Genomic DNA, 17,165 nt, shown 5'->3' on the forward strand with positions numbered 1-17,165 from the left:
TGAGTGAGGCGAGGAAATCAATCATTTTTATGGTGAAAATAACAAATTTGGTTTAATATTAAATTTATCAGCGATTTTGATCGATTTAAGAGATTTTTAAACTGCAAAAAAATCTTTTTTTCTATTAAAAAAAATATTATGACTTGAAATTAATTTTCAAGAGCAAAATTGATTTTTAAACTCCAATGTTTTTTTTTTTAAATTTTGTTGACGGCTATTTGAAATTTTCAAAAAGAAATGTTTTTTTATTTCATGACTCTACCACAAAAGATGGCCTTTTTAGTCTTCTAAAAATAATTAAAAATGAAAACTAAAATTCAACAAGTACTTAATTTGGAAACTTAATTTTAGTTGTGAAAAATTAAGTTTTTAATATTGTTAATGTTAATTGTCCCTGGGCTTTGTCATAATGAGTGTCATAGGTTTGATGCTTGTTTGGCAAAGAGTATGATTTGATTCGATGTGGAATTAAAATCGAAGTGTTCAGTATATTGCTGAAGCTTCCATTTTTACACATGGACACCACTTCATGCTGCGAGAACCCACTTTGGCGTAGTCTCAGGGCTTAATCGATGGCCGGTAAGCTGTCATCGAGACAAGGAGGTTCTCTGATAGTGGAAATATCACATTTGTACAATGAACCGCTACATATGTGATTTTTCCCTATCTTAATGTGGGTGTCAGGTTAGGATGCGGGTTTAAAAAAATAGTGTTTGTAGAATTTAGGATTTTAACTATAAATATCAACTTTTTATACTTTGCCTTTAGTTATTTAGGGACAAAATTAGTAACAGTGAATTTAGTAATTCTATCAGAATCGGTGATTTTCATTCAACTAGCATAAAAACCATTCTGATTTGTCAAAATTTCCATAGAGTCTCGATCAATCAATAGTGAAATGATATCGGACTAAATTCGTTGATCTGTTGAACTAACGGTTGTCGGATTATGATTGTATCGACCATTGTTGCGAATCGAGGATCTACTGGAATTCTGACGAACAAATGGTCGTCTCTTTTTCATTTCACGACTTGTAAAATATCAACTGTTATTTTTTTTTGTTTTTTAAAAGAAGCCAGACAGGTTTTAAAAGAAACGTTTTTTTTTTTTGGTTAATAATTAAAATGTCGGGGATTTGAGATAAGAGTAGCTTTCGGATAGGTTGCTTTAAATCTTGTATTCAATTCAAGTTAGGTAGTTATCCGCAAATTAATATTTGGACTTATATGAATAATTGAACATTTTGGACTTATAAATAACACACAACTGTGCATTTATTCTAGAGTCAGATCCATACAGCGTCAGTGTTTATTTGGTCGAAGTGTACTAATTCATTGGCAGATCTGATTCTAGTTGTAATGTACGACAAGACTACTGACGGACGTGACAGGACGAGGGCCCAGTTTAGAGGTTTCGACATCAACGATGTGCGGCTGGATCACCCTCCCAAAAAAAAAAAAAAAAAAAAAAAAAAAAAATATTGTTAATGTTAATTGTAAATATTTTTTCTGATAAGTCATAATCATAACCAACAACTTTACCAAAGACACCAAATCGATACAAAAAAACCATTCTTATTTAGTATGACCAGTCCGCAAAATTGTATGGAAAAACTAAAAAAATGCTAAATCACTTCTTTTCACGTCGGTCATAGACAATGTCTCATCTAAACCCAAAAAATAATATAAAAAATACAACATTAAAATCTTTTCAATGATGCAAAATAACACATCTTTGTGTGGCAAAAACTACAACTAGAAAAAAGTTTCACCGACTAACAACAGACAAACAGACCTAGAACTCATTAAAAATCCATCAAATGTCAATTCAACTGTCAATTTAAAAGATTCGAAACTCACCACGACAAATTCGAACTCACAACAGTTCACAACAACTGTCTACATGCACACTACTATATGTCATGCGATGTGAGTGCCCCCAGCTAGATGGCACTAGTGAGGAGTAATTGGGGGATTTTTGATCGAAATGCTACTTTTGTTTACGTCTGTTTGTCTGTGGTTAAACTGTTGATTGATCCACAGACAATTATTGTTTTTTTTAATTTCGAATAAATTGATCACTTTCCACTGGAGCCATCTAGTTGTGCACACGCGTACTACACGGTGATTTTGAATTATCGTGGTGAGTTGACAATAATTTAAATTGATTAAAATACCTGATGAATTAAAAAATACATATTTAATCAGCTTGTTTTAACTTTTTAAAATGAAAATATAATATAACACTCTTCTTAAATGTATCAATCTGTCACTAAGAAAATATGTTGGAATGCTTGAAAACTCACCACAGAAATGTTGCATTCATCACAATTTCGTTCATTACAATTTCGTGACAACTGGCAGCACTAAGCAGACCCAAAAGAGCGCTGCAAGAAAAATGAACTAAGCTGAAAATAGAAAAATGGGCGGGGCCCAGTGCATTATCGTCTGATTAGAATACACTTGGGAAATATTTGTTCCAAGAGCTTGTAAAAGAAATAGAATAACTTTTAGTAAAAGTGTAAATAAACGGAACTGTTCACACAAAGTTGCTCTACTCGTTGGTGTACTTGGTTTTAATGAATTCCGAGGAACAGTCCAGATTATCCAGCATCATTCAAACACGACCACTTATTTGGCTTAAAATGGATATATTTCCCCTACACACAGTTCCAACGATCTGTCAAATACGCGTGAGCGTATGAGCTGTGGTGAAATTAAAATATGCATTGAATTATTGTCTTGGAGACTTTTTTTTCAAAAATATAAGTGAAAATCTGGAGCAACATTTGAAAAGGGCACATGAGCATTTTGACAGCTGAAAGTGTTATACAATTTCCGAGACAACCGGTAACTATTTAACAAAACCTGCAGTTTGGAAATGTAGCTGGGGAGGTACTTCGAGATTTGTGAAAAAGATAAAGTTTGCCTGAGAACAAGCAAGATAGTTCTAACTGTCAAAATGCTTACCCGCCCTTTTCTCGTGTTGCACCAGGAAAAGATTATTCAAGTTGCTCACAGATTTTGTTATCAGTGAGGAGAAGTTTTCTGAAAATGATCAACCACCAAAAATTGTAAAGATGTTAAAAATCGTTCAAAATATGATTGAAATTAAAATTTGAAGTTACATTATTTTCAAACTAAAATCACAGACAAACAGATGTAAATTTTTGAACTCTTTAAAAATAAAAAAAAATCCAACGCAACTTCTCACTAGAGCCATCTAGTTGTGAACAAGAAATCATCCATATACTGTAAATGCTAGTTTCTAAACAGTAAACTGTTCTAGTTTATTTTAAGGAAAAAGTTTTGTTTCATCAATGGCTTGCACTGCCATAGAAGGTCAAAAGAACCAAATTTCGAGTGCCAAAAGGTCGAAAATCATGGGGTCAAAAGTGACTCAAACATCTTATTTTGTAATATTATTTTGAGGATTTCGAAAATCTTTTTAATTCTTTCAATATAATTTTTCTAGCCTTTTAATTGTTCTGTCTTAAGATTTTATATTTCTGAGTTATTATTTCACTTGTTGGAAACATGAATATTTCTGGAGTTTTTTTTAAAGGCCCTTAAGCTATTATCTTTTATATTTTTATATGAACTATTTAAAAAAACTTGAGAATTCTTCAAATTCAAAGTTTGTCAATTTCAAAGATGTTAAAAAAATTTCAAAAAAATATTTTTTGATAAAATAAAATTTTCATGAGTTTTATTTTTTCAACATTTTCAGTTCGTTAAAAAGTTTGAAGAGTTATTTTTAAAGTTATTAGCTTTTAATATCCTTTAACAATAATTTATTTTATTTAATAATAGTTTTGAGAAACTTTTCATTCTTTCAAAGATTTGCAGTTATTATTTTTTAATTCTGAATTTTACATTCATGTTCTTTTAAAAAGTTGATTCTTATTTTCGTATTAAAATAAAGCCAATGCAAATTTTCTTTCTAGTTTTTGTCCCCCCATCAAAATAAATAAAAAAATATTGTTAAAAGTTTATCAATATTATCAAAATCCCTTAAGCAATTTACAAATTTTACGTTTTGGGGCACAGATTTTAGGATTTTTTTTTATAAATTCACTTAAATAATGTATAGAGCATAGGGTGACAAGAAAGTTTTAAATTTTGGAAAGTCTGATACCCCCTGTTTCGATTCTTTATAAGAAAATACTTTTTACTAAAAAATCACCAAAAGTTAGGATCAACTCGGATCGTTTTGCACTCTTCGACAAAGTTGTAGGAAATTAAATTTGCTACAAGAATCTCACAATTGAACAGTTTTTGGTGAGACCCGTGCCACCTGGTAGAAAAATAGTGAAGCGATGTTTTTTTGCATACATTTTTGCGATTTTCCCCATATAAACTTCAACGATAAAAAGCGACCCCTTGACCTTAACCGATTTGGCTCAAAATTGACAAAGTTACTTAGTTTTGCCTATGGAATCAAATCAGAGGTCATCCCAGTTTTTTTTATTGTCACCCTAATGGAGCATTTTATGATACTTTTTGTTTCAACCTTTTGAAGATAAGGCTTGAAATAAAAAAAAAAAACATATTTTTTTACCACAAAAACTTAAAATAAAATTTGTAGTTGCCTAATATTTTTGTATTTTTTCAATTCTTTCAAAACTGAACTTTTTTTTCTTAAAATATTTTTATGATTTTCTATCTTTAAAAATACTTTTTGAATGTTTTATTTATTCCAGTTAGATTTGTCTTTTTTGTCTGATTTTTAAAAGAGTGTTTTTTTTTTCGTTTTTCACATTTTCGATTTTTTATCCATACGACATTTTTTTCACTTTCGACCTTATGCCATACATTTGTCGGTGTCTATTTCCGTGGCTGTCCCTACAGAATCAAACGTCATGGTTTTCGATTCAAATATTGAATTGTTTTGATTGTAACGAAGGGGATTGCATTCCAAAGCTTAACCCTCTACTGCCCAATTTTTTTTTCGAATGTTTTTATTTTTCCCGTGTTCAGGAGGTTATTTTGAGCAACTTTTGTTCTACGAAAAACCTTACTTCTTCTTTACTTCTTTCTTGTTTTATTTTTAGTATTTTAATTTGCATTAATCTTGTTTAGTTTATGTTTGTTTTTGGTAGTATTTGGCCTATTCTACCAACTCCTATCATTATATTTTTCCTATCTAATTTTTTAATGTTTTTACAGTCACTTTTTCAATTTTTTGCCTGTTTTTCACATTTTCTGCTATAAAATGGCACCATTACCAATAAAAGTTGTAAAAAATGGGACAATAGAAAAATTACTGCATAATTCGTTTTACTTAAAATGTAGGAAATTTTAGTAGAAAACATTGGCAAAGTCACATAAAATAAGTTAAACTTCCAACCCATCAATTTTCTAAAATTTTAAAAATTCTTCTTTCCAATGCTTTTTAGAGCAGTTCTCTCAGATTTCGGTCATTCGATTTTTTTGTATTTTTTAATCCGACTGAAACTTTTTTGGTGCCTTCGGTATGCCCAAAAAAGCCATTTTGCATCATTAGTTTGTCCATATAATTGTCCATACAAATTTGGCAGCTGGCCATACAAAAATGATGTATGAAAATTCAAAAATCTGTATCTTTTGAAGGAATTTTTTGATCGACTTGGTGTCTTGGGCAAAGTTGTAGGTATGGATATGGACTACACTGGAAAAAATGATACACGGAAAAAAAATTGGTGATTTTTTATTTAACTTTTTGTCACTCGCACAATCACGTTTTGCAAAAAAACACTATTTTTATTTTTTTTTATTTTTTGATATGTTTCAGAGGACATCAAATGCCAACTTTTCAGAAATTTCCAGGTTGTGCAAAAAATCTTTGAGTGAGTTATGAATTTTTGAATCAATACTGATTTTTTCAAAAAATCCAAATTTTGATCGCAAAAATTTTTCAACTTCATTTTTCGATGTAAAATCAAATTTGCAACCAAAAAGTACTTCAGTGAAATTTTAAACCTTTGCATGGCAATATCTCAGCAACTAAGGGTCGTATCAACAAAGTCCGAAAAAGCAAAATATAGGGAATTTTCTCAGCTTTTCAAAAATATTTTTTTTCAAAGGTGGGCAAACATGGGCACTAATTTTAAAAAAATGAAAAACTGCGACTATTTTTAAAAAAGTTACCTAAAAATAGTTATAACTTGAAAACGGTGCACTTTATCCAAAATTCACTAAAGCACTTTTTGATTGCAAATTTGATTTTACATCGAAAAATGAAGTTGAAAAATTTTTGCGACCAATATTTCCATTTTTTGAAAAAACCAGTATTGATTCAAAAAATCATAACTCGGTCAAAGATTTTTTGCCCATTCTGGAAATTTCAGAAAAGTTGGCATTTGATGTCCTTATCAAAAAATAAAAAAATAGTGTTTTTTTGCAAATCAAGTTTTAGTGACAAAAAGTTAAATAAAAAATCACCAAAATTTTTTTTACCGTGTATCATTTTTTTTCAGTGTAGTCCATATCCATACCTACAACTTTGCCGAAGACACCAAATCGATCAAAAAATTCCTTCAAAAGATACAGATTTTTGAATTTTCATACATCATTTTTGTATGGCCAGCTGCCAAATTTGTATGGAAAATTATATGGACAAACTAATGATGCAAAATGGCTTCTTTGTGCATACCGAAGGCACCAAAAAAGTTTCAGTCGGATTAAAAAATACAAAAATTAAAATTTAAGAAAAAAGACCGATTTCGTAGAGAACTGCTCTTTAATGATCAAAAATTGGTTGAAAAATGTTTTTTTGGCGATTTTTTAAATCGAAGCCCGTCTAAAGGCGGGGTTGGGTTGTAGAGGGTTAAGTATGAATGATAATTTTCGAAACAAAACATGTTCAAAATAACTTAAATAATCAAAATGCAATATATAACATATATAACAGACAACAAACCAGAAAAAAGAGAGTGGAAAATATTCCAAAATGCTTCTTCGTCCCTTTGGTCATGTCTGTAACATAACAATCTGCAGCTTCTTTGTCATATAATTTTGCGTCGTTTTTTGACTGTAACTTTATTTATTTTAAATGTTGAAATTTTTAAACATCAAACGGAATCTCTACTTTTATTTTTTTTTTTCAATCCTTTTTAGGCTCGATGGACATATTTACCCAAAAATCCAATTTTTCTAAACAAGCCTATAAAAATAATTTTCCCATTATTATTATTATTATTATTTTTTTTTTAATCAGAATTCAAGCCTGATAGGGTTGACAATTGACATTTGATTTTACAATTAAAAGAGGAAAATGTCATCAGACTTGAAATTGAAAACTTAGAATGAACGAACTGAGAGAACTAAGCACGAAATAGCAAACAGAGCACTCTGATGGTTTATTCTCAGAAAATTTTAATTATGAAAAAACGAACCGTGCCGACATGGAGAATCGATCCCGAGAACGTTGACACTGTAGCGCTTTACAGCATTGGCCATCCGATAGCGAGATGAACCATTTTAATAAACGAATGAACACACGTGAGCATTATTCTCTCAGTCAAATTTGAGATCGTTTAACTCTCGGCCGTCTGCTGTGTATGCAGTTCAAGACAAATTTAGGGATTTCTGGACACAATTACAACACGCAATAATTTCTATGGTATTTTATTAATTCCTCAACATTCATCTCATTTACACAAAATTTCCTACAAAACTAGCCTAATTTCGTTACACTTATTTTCAAGTTAGTTTCCCCATGAACACCATCTCCCCTTTTAACGCGATTCCTCAAAGTCTCGCCAGCGTCTCCTGCATGTCCTTCATCCCGTCCATCATATCCTTCCGCGGTACATTCTTCCTCCGAATCATCATCTTCGACGACTTCAACGAGTACCCAACCCCATGAAACTTGGCCCACGACATCCCCCTCCCGTACTCATCGTTCTTCCCCTTCAAGTACTTCCCGTTCAAATTACTCGAGTGACAATTCCGGTACCACCACGCCCCATGATACTTGACGGCACAATTCTCCTCGTGCGTGTCATTATCCTCGTCGAACGTACTAAAGTACGCCCCCAGCGTGAAGCTCATCGAATCCCCCGCCGTCCCGTTGTACCCGTTGATCTTGGTCACCTTGTACAGGTCCGGCTCGCCAGCGATCTCAAAGTTTTCGTACCGCGCGTACGTCCCATTGCCCTCAAAGTCCTCCAGCAGAATGACCAACTCGTGCGGCGCCGAATACGTCAGCTGGTGAAGCCGCTCCAGCCCCAGCCAGAACTCACCGCCGTCCATCTTGCCGAACCCGAACCGGTACTCGTCCCAGTCACGGAAGAAGTTGACCGTCCCGTTGTACCGGTGCTGGAACACGGTCCAACCCCCGCCGGAGTACTCCTGCTCGCAGACCACCTTCATGCTCTTGCTGAACTCGCCGTCCGGCATGACCGTCCAAACGCCGGAAGCGCTGGACGCGGGGAGTTGGTCGCAGGCTTCGAGAACAGCTGGGGGTTTCTCCGTGGTCATCATCGAGATTTGCATGTGCTCCAGCTGCATCAGGTCGCCGGCGTTTTCGCAGTTGGAGGAGGCCTTGATCATCATCATGGCGTCGTCGAAGTAGGTGCGCGTTGGGAGGCGTTGCTGGGCGATGGCGAGGTCCCTGGGGAGGAAGAAGGGGAGGGTTATGTTTTATCACTTTGTATCCAAAATTATGCGAGGTTTGACACTTGTCTTGTAAATTTTGAAAATAATTATGTTTAGAAACAAAATACGGTATTTTGTGAAAATTTTAGAATTTTTGTTATCAAAAATACTAATGTTGTGATGTTCTTTAAAAAATTGGCATCGTTTGATATTAATATAACAAAATAGTATTTGAAAAAAAAAGATATTGTCAAGAAAATCCATTCAAAATTGAGCATTTTATTAAAATTTGTGTATTTTTATTAAAGAAACTGAAATTTGTGAAAAACAGTAGTTTTCCCGAGCAGACGGAAATAACGTGGGAATAACATTTTTTGATATTTGAAAATACTAGGTCAGTAACATTTTATGTTATTTATAACAAGATTTGTTATTTTGTTATGATAACATAAACTGTTATTAAACCATTATGCAAAAATGGATTTTTCAGGAAGATTCCATAACACTTTCTGTTATTTTAACAGAATTTGTTATTGAAATGGCATGAATTTTGTTATTACAATCTGCCCGGGTTTATTTAATTTTTATTTGTTTAACTTTCCATTGTTTGATACCCATCTTGCAAATTCTAAAAAATGTATTTTTCTTGAGAAACTGAACTTTTACCAAAAAATAATTTTTTTTTGTGAAAATACATGAAAAATGACTCGTCGTTACATATTCATAATGCAAATTATGTATTTTTAAATATTTTAAAGAATTTTAATTATTTTTACCAAAAATTCTATTTTTGTGAAAATTATTCAAAATGTGTATAATTTTTAGAAAAAAAACTGAATTTAAAAAAAAAATGTTTTTCTTTTACAATTTTTTTTGTGAAAGTCCATTCTGAATTTTGCATTAAGGCTGGTACAAATATTTTTAAAAGTTTTTGTCACCCCCCCCCCCCCTTCAAAATTGGCCCGAAAAATCAGGGGACAAAAAAATATTTTTACAATAAACTTCAAAATTTCAATGAAAATTCATGTGCAACCAGCTGAAATCAAATTAAAATACATTCTTCTGCGTTCAAAATCATTTTTAGCATGTTTGGGTTTATTAAAAAATCTTAAGATTTTTAGAAAATTTTCGATGCACAATATTTTTTTTTCGATTCAATTTTTGTTTTTAACAGATCTTAGATTTTTTGAAAACTAATGATTGCAAAACAACTGAACTAGTGTAAAATGCATTTTAAAACACTTTTTTCATTTAAATATGAAGACTACGACTTGTTATTTAAATTTTTATATTTTTTTGCCCCCCCCCCCCTTCACCACAAGGGAAGGGACACAAACTTTTTTAAATATTTGCATCGGCCTTAAAGGAATAACACAAATATTACTATTGCACTTTTGAAAAACTTTTCTAAAATGCTTAGGACCAAAATATTGTAACAAAACGCGACAAAAGAAATAGCAACAGATAAACACGACTCAACAATAGGGGAGATTTCAGGAGAAAACAATACACAGTAAAATAACAACTAGTTTTTGAATTCAAACTAAAGATAAAACAGTTTTTGCTTTAATGAAAGTTGATAGGCACACTTTAAATGGTTAGGAGCTTATACTTACATCAAACCCTACGTAATGTACCACCCCCGGCCAAATGCCATAATGCAAATTGTAAAAAAAATGTTAAGGTTGTTAATCGATAAAATTATCGTCGATAATATTATTTTCTAACGATAACGTTATCGTCATTTCGATAATTCTATCGGCGATAATCTTATCGCCGATAATGGACGATAATTATTTTTTTAATCTTTCTAAAATCGACTTTGTTCCAACATATCATGTTATTTTTTTCAATATTTCACTAAGATATTTTTTGTTCATAAAAATCCGTATTTTTTTTCGAAAATACTCAAATTTTCAAAATTTTCAAAATGGGTATTAAACAAAGCGAAATTTTGCATGCTTTTTCAAATTTTGATTGTATTTTTTTTTGGAAAATACTGAAATTTTAAAAATTTACAATATGGATATCAAACGAAGCTAATCTTTATATGCGTTTTCACTATATTACAGTTTTTTTTGTTTAAAACTGAAATCTTGAAAAAAATATTTTTTTTTGTTAAAAAATGAAATCTTGAAAAAAAATTAGTTTTTTAGAAAAAAAAACGGTATTTTGTGACAAATTTTATATTTTCAATAAAAAAAAATACACAAAAAAGTGAAAATGCATACAAAATTTTGCATCGTTTGATATATATCAAACTATGAACATTTGAGTACATATGGAAAAAATATGGTATTTTGTGAAAATGTTAGTATTTTCCTAAAAATACTCTAATAATTTGAAAATGCCTGAGAAATTTCGCTTCGTTTGATACTCATTTTGCAAATATCTAAAATTTGAGTGTTTCCGAAAAGATACGGAATTTTGTGAAAATTTCAGTTTCCGACAATAAAAACTCTAATATAAAGTAAAAAGCATACAAAATTTCGCTGAGTTTGATACCCATGTTGCAAATTATGAAAATTTAAGTATTTTCGAAAATTACGTAATTTTGTGGAAATTGGAGTTTCCAACAATTAAAAAAGTCAAATGAAGTGAAAAGCATATATTTTTTGTTTTGTTTGCAAACTTTAAAAATTTGATTTGTTTTCGAAAAAAGGTATTTTCTAATAGTTTTAGTTAAAAAAAAACAAAAAAAACTTAAAAGTGAAAACTCATACAAAATTTCGCTTTGTTTGAAACCAATATTGTATATTTCGAAAATTTGAGTATTTTCGAAAAATACGGTAATATGGGAAAAATTCAGTTTGATACCCATATTGCTTCTTTTGATACCCATATTGCAAATTATGAAAATTTGAGTACTTTCGAGAAATACTACATTTTCAAAAAATATATTCTCAGTGAAAGCATTGACGATAACGATAACTGTTATCGTTATCGAGGCTCGATAATTTTATCGTTAATAACCTTAATTTGAATATTTCGAAGAAAAAACTGATTATTTTTAAAATAGTTACTTTTACCAAAATATCTATTTTTATGCAAATCCATTTAAATTTTTGCGATGTTAGATACCCACTCTGCAGATTATGAAAATTTGTTTATTTTTTGGAAAAAATTGAATTTTATAAAAAAAATTAAGGACTGTTTACGAAAAATACTATTTCTGTGAAAAACAATATAAAATTTTGCAGCCGTGATTATCCATATTTTTCTTCAAGAAGTAACAGAACATTGTAGTTTTTACCAAAAAATCTGTTTTTGATGAAAATCTATCAAAAAATTTTGCATCCATCCATGCATCATAGATGAAATTTTGATATTTTTAGAGAAATGCAGTATTTTGTACACATGGTAAAATTTCTTTCAAAATATTTTATTGCGGATTTATTTTAAAATTTCGTTCAAAAGAAGACTGATTTGTTTTAAAATATTTTTTGAAAATGTGTTTATTCTTTCGAATTTGAGTAGTTATTTAAAAGTTTTATGTGAAAAAATCTTATTTTTGTTAAATTTGCTATTCTATAAATTCATTCTTGTAAACATGACCAGTTGTTTTTAATGACGAAATAATAGTAAAATTGATCAAAAGTGTTAATTTCTGGAATTTTTCATTTTACCATAAATTGCCATAGTTAAAAATCGATCTTTTGTGGATTCTTTTTTTTTTCACTTTCGACCTTAAGTTCATTTTTTATTTTGTGTATTCGACGTTTGTTTATATTCTAGCGTGTTTTTTTTTTAAAGACCTATGGAAAGAAGCTGTGGGATTCTCTTTGTGTAGAGGACCTCTTGAAATAAAATTCTAGATTTGTTTTATTTTTACAAATTCGAACTTTTGTCCATTCGACCATTTTTCATTTATTCCACTTAAACTTTTTAGCTTAAAATTCCTTTGGAAATTATTGCAAGTTAGGTTAAAATATGTTGATGATTGAATGAAAAATAATGAAAAGCCTATTTAATTTGTTGATCTTTCTTTTTAAATTTAAATCATTAATTAAAAAAATCAGCTAAAAAATCATTTTTGTTTTTTGAAATTGAAATTAAATCAAAGCTATTTCACTTTAAATTACATTAAAAAAAAACATAAACTTTATCGATCGATTAGAAATAAATAAATAATTTGTAAGGAACTATTCGAAAAAAGGTAAATTTAAATGATAAATTTTCTTTTTAAATTACAGTGCGATTTTATCTTTTTTTACACAATAAAAAAAATGATGGTGTGTAATAAAAGTGTAAATTTACATCAGGAACTTTGGTGATTTTTTTCAATTGTTCTCTGTTGAATTTTACATGTTGAATGATTGAATCTCTACACATTATTTTACGCAAAATTATGCATAAAAGGGGTAATATTCAACCAATAAAATTTTCAGCCTTCCAAAATACAACGTACCGTGTATGTTATTTTACCTTAATTTTGTTGGAATGGAAAATCAAACGTAAAATTTTGTAAAATCTGATTGAGATGCGCACTGAAACTTACATCACTTTAGGTGTAAAGTTACATCAAAAATAGGTAAAATTACTCATCAAAATACAACATCAAGAAACCCCACAACCACCACCCTCACTAACCTCATCTCCTTGTGCAGCAGCGTCAGATTCTTCGCGATCACCTTCAGCTGATGCTCGGCCGAGTTCGCCGACCGTTCCGTCTCCGAGATGTGCCACGCCAGGTTCTCGATCACGTGCACCAGGTTCTGCAGCACACTCGACACCGTGTCCACCTTCTTCTGGATGGTCAACTCGAAGCGCATCATCCGCAGGTCCAGCTGCTCCAGCTTCAGCATAAAGTGCTCGATGTCAAACTCGTTGAACTCACTCCCGTTGCCGTCGACGGCCACCAGCTGGGGCTGGGCCAAAACTCCGCCACCGTCGCGAACGCCCTGCAGACACAGGAACGTCCCGTACAGGACCAACGCCACCAGATAGCGCATATCACTAGAGCTCACTTGAAGAAGACGACGACGACGACGACGACGACGACGCTGAGATCAGTTCCGGTCGACGGCCGGGGACGAACTGGACGGGCTAGAATGGAGCGAGATTCGCGCCGGTGGTTCGGGAAGTCCAGCTTTAAAGATCCGCTGGAAGATCCGTTTTTTCGACTTCTTTTCGGGGGAGAGAGTTGAAGAGTTGTAGAATAATTGGGTGGCAATTATGGATTCGATATCGGTTATCGTTTGCTGATATCGGAGAAGCTGGAGCTTGAGCAGAGCAGGAGGCCTTTTGTTTCAGTGGGTTTGTGGGTCGGATTGCGGTTTGCTCGAACTAGTTACTGGAAGAGTTAATTTCTGTGCTTGATTGGGTAATAAACTGGAGAACTGGAAAGCTGTTGCTCTGCTGAAGATGGTGAGAAAGTTGGATGACTTGCAAAATGGTTTCAGTATTGCTATTAAACTATTGGAATGAAAACAAATCTTCAAGTATTGGGGGATATTCTTATATGTTTGGCAGGTTTAGTCCATCCAAGTAGCTGACCTTCACTATTTAAAAAAAAATAATATAAAAGTTGAAATGATTAGCCATAATCTCAACATTTAAATGAAAAAAGTGTTTAAAATCGAAAATGCATCGAAAATTTTTCAATTATTCAAATGATTTTTGAATAAACCCAAACATGTTGAAAAAAAATCTAAACGGGGAACGCTTTTAAAATTGATTTTGGCTGATTGCGCATAAATTTCCATTAAAATTTTGAAGTTTAAAAAAACATGTCAAATACTTTAAAAATATAGAAAAGAGATTGCGAACCACAACATAATTTTGTTAATATTAAGGAATTCATTTGACTTTTTTTTGTGTAATTTACTTAAATTACTTCAAGCTGTATAGAAAAAAAATAGTACCACTACATAGTAAAAAATAGTGTAAATTTTGAAGGTGTAACTTTAGAAGGTTGAATATTATCTCTTTTATGATGTAATTTTACCTCAATTTAGACTGAAAAAGTTACATTACACCAGAAAGTGGTAAAATTACACATTTTCAGAGCTAAAATTACACATTTTCAGAGGTAAAATTACATTTTTTTTTTATGACATAAAAGATGTACCCCTTCCCAGATGTAATATTACCATGATTTTTTTCACTGCGTTTTTTACTTTTAGTCATAAATACTCCATTTTGAGTAATCCCAAAAAATATCATCTTTTAAACTGTAGGGCATAATTTACGAACTATTTTTTTGACATGTTATATTCTTGTGGATAAACAGTTATTTAGCTTTGAAATAAACGCTCGACGTATTTTCAAAAATCATTTTTGGACGCAAAATTGACCTTTCAATCGAAAATTTACTTTTGAGAAATTTTGTAAAGTTCCTCGTTTTCGAGCTACAACCATTTTCTGGTTCATTTTCAATCAATTATATCTTTGCCGAAGACACTGAATCGATCAGAAATTTCCTTCAAAACTTACAAATTTTCGAATTTTTACGTACCATTTTGTATGGACCAAGGTTGTTAGTCGGTAGAATTATCGTCGATAATATTATGGTCGGGACGATAACGATAATATATCGTTATCGTTATTCCGATAATTCTATCGGCGATAATCTTACCGACGATAGCGGACGATAACTCATTTTTAAAATCTTTCTTAAATTGGCTTAATCCATCAATGTCTTGTTAAATTTTCAATGCATTTGCCTAGAATATTTTTTTTAAGCTGTAGTTAGTTTCAAAGCATAAATACAAAAAAATCACAAAATACCGTTTTTTATAGTACTCATTTTTTTTTTTAAATTGCATTTTCACTGTTCTAAGGTTTTTTAAATGAAATAAAAAAATTTTCACGAAATACTGTATTTTCTCGAAAATACTGAAAATTTTATCATTCGCAATCTGGGTATCAAACGATTCGAAATTTTGAAAATTCGAAACTCAAATTTTCACAAAATACCGCATGTTCTCGGAAATACTAAAAAAATATTTAATTCGCATTCTGGTTATCAAACGATTCGAGATTTTTTATGCATTTTCACTGTTTTAGATTTTTTTTGAGTATTTCATTCAAAAAAACGCTAAACAGTGAAAATGCATAAAAAATCTCGAATTGTTTGATAACCAGAATGCGAATTATATAAATTTTTAGTATTTTCGAGAACATATGGTATTTTGTGAAAATTTGAGTTTCGAATTTTCGAAATTTCGAATCGTTTGAAACCCAGATTTTAGTATTTTAGAGAAAATAGGTAATTTGTGAAAATTTTAGTATTTCATACAAAAAACTCTAGAAAAGTGAAAATGCAGGTAAAATTTAGCTTTGTTTGATAGCCATATTGGAAATTATGAAAATTTTAGTACTTAAAAAACGGTATTTTGTGAAAACGGTAACTTATGAAAATTTCACCAGTAAAATGTTAAATTTCCTTTTTTTTTGACAAAAAATCTTTCAAATTTTCCAGATTACCTAATTTATTTTACTTTGTGTTGAAGCGATTCTCAATGGAACTGCATAACTTTTGTGAAATGTTCTCAACATCACGATGTTTTTTTTCTAAATTTTCAGAAATCTGGAAAAAGTTTGAAAATGGGCAAATAAAACGAAGGCCTTTTTTCATTTAGATAAATTTGAAATCCTTTTTGAGCTCGTCAAATTAACAGAATTTAACACACTGTGAAGAAAACTTGAATTGATTTGATCTTTCCAGAATCTTAAAATTACATCAATGAGTAAACCAAATTTTCATGTAATCTCTCTGTAATTTTCCTTGGCACCCCCATATTTGATTGCATTATTTTTTTTAGGAAGCATTAGTCGTTTTGGAGCTAGAATAAATTTTTTATGCATTCATTTAGTGAAACTCTTTGGTTTCATCACTGAATTGAAAATATAGCTCGGAAGTAGTTGCTCAAACGGAATGTTACATGCATATAATGTAAATTTACCTTTACATACCATAAAAAAACTAACAATGACATTGCGGTCAAGTAAATTTCTCATAATGATGGCCAACATATTTCTGTGTTTGTTTGATTTCATAAAATAATGTAAAATTTAATTTATACCAGTCCTTTTACTTGAAGCTGGATTACTTTTTTCTGCCAAATTAATTGAAAAATGAAAAAAAAAGGTTTTCACACATTTCAAACAATCTTTTTTGTCAGAAAATCAATCTAAAAAAATGTTTATATTGTCTGCCCTTTCTAAATAAATTGATGTAAAATTACATAAAAAGGAAGACAATCTCTGCTCCGTTTTTAGCCCGTACGATGGGCAGATTTCCCACCAATAAAATGTTGACGTTTAGGAAAAGTGGGTTTACCATATACGTGTAATTTTACATGAAACCGTTGTACGTGTAATTTTACATGGAATTTATTGAAATAATCCACACAAAAAATTACGCCTTGGCTTTTTAACAAGCAGCACTGTTCCACGATGTTAAAACTTTTTTTTGAAATTAAAAAAATCTATCTTGCTATTTTTAACAACAGAAAACAAAAAAAAAAACCTAAAGAAATGTTCAAATTTGGTCATCTTAAACTCAAATTACTCTGAAAGAAAAATAAACAAAAATCCACCCTTCACAATCGATTGTCTCATCCATTCAATTTCGATATGATG

At 31.0% G+C, this 17,165-nt stretch overlaps 2 protein-coding genes across 3 annotated transcripts in view; one reads left to right on the plus strand and one right to left on the minus strand.

Moving 5' to 3' along the window:
- LOC120417696 (protein bunched, class 2/F/G isoform) overlaps positions 1 to 17,165 on the plus strand; it is a 199,920-nt gene that overhangs the window by 858 nt on the left and 181,897 nt on the right. The gene's annotated exons all lie outside the window — the stretch shown is intronic.
- Positions 7,684 to 13,692, minus strand: LOC120417704 (microfibril-associated glycoprotein 4-like). Its single transcript, XM_039579850.2, has 2 exons — positions 13,170 to 13,692; positions 7,684 to 8,595 (listed from the first exon to the last, which is right to left on the minus strand). Exons 1-2 carry the CDS (start codon positions 13,529 to 13,531, stop codon positions 7,731 to 7,733), a joined length of 1,227 nt encoding a protein of 408 aa, XP_039435784.1. The 5' UTR covers positions 13,532 to 13,692; the 3' UTR covers positions 7,684 to 7,730.

This window comes from Culex pipiens, chromosome 1, assembly GCF_016801865.2.
Source record: "Culex pipiens pallens isolate TS chromosome 1, TS_CPP_V2, whole genome shotgun sequence".
In the NCBI taxonomy this organism is placed as follows: Eukaryota; Metazoa; Arthropoda; class Insecta; order Diptera; family Culicidae; genus Culex; species Culex pipiens.

What these genes read in the sequence shown, in the direction of transcription:
- LOC120417704 (XM_039579850.2), bottom strand. Translation starts at nt 13,531, where the DNA reads ATGCGCTATCTGGTGGCGTTGGTCCTGTACGGGACGTTCCTGTGTCTG. An exon ending in CTGCTGCACAAGGAGATGAG is followed by an intron (nt 8,596 to 13,169) that starts GTTAGTGAGGGT and finishes CTTCCTCCCCAG; the next exon opens with GGACCTCGCCATCGCCCAGC.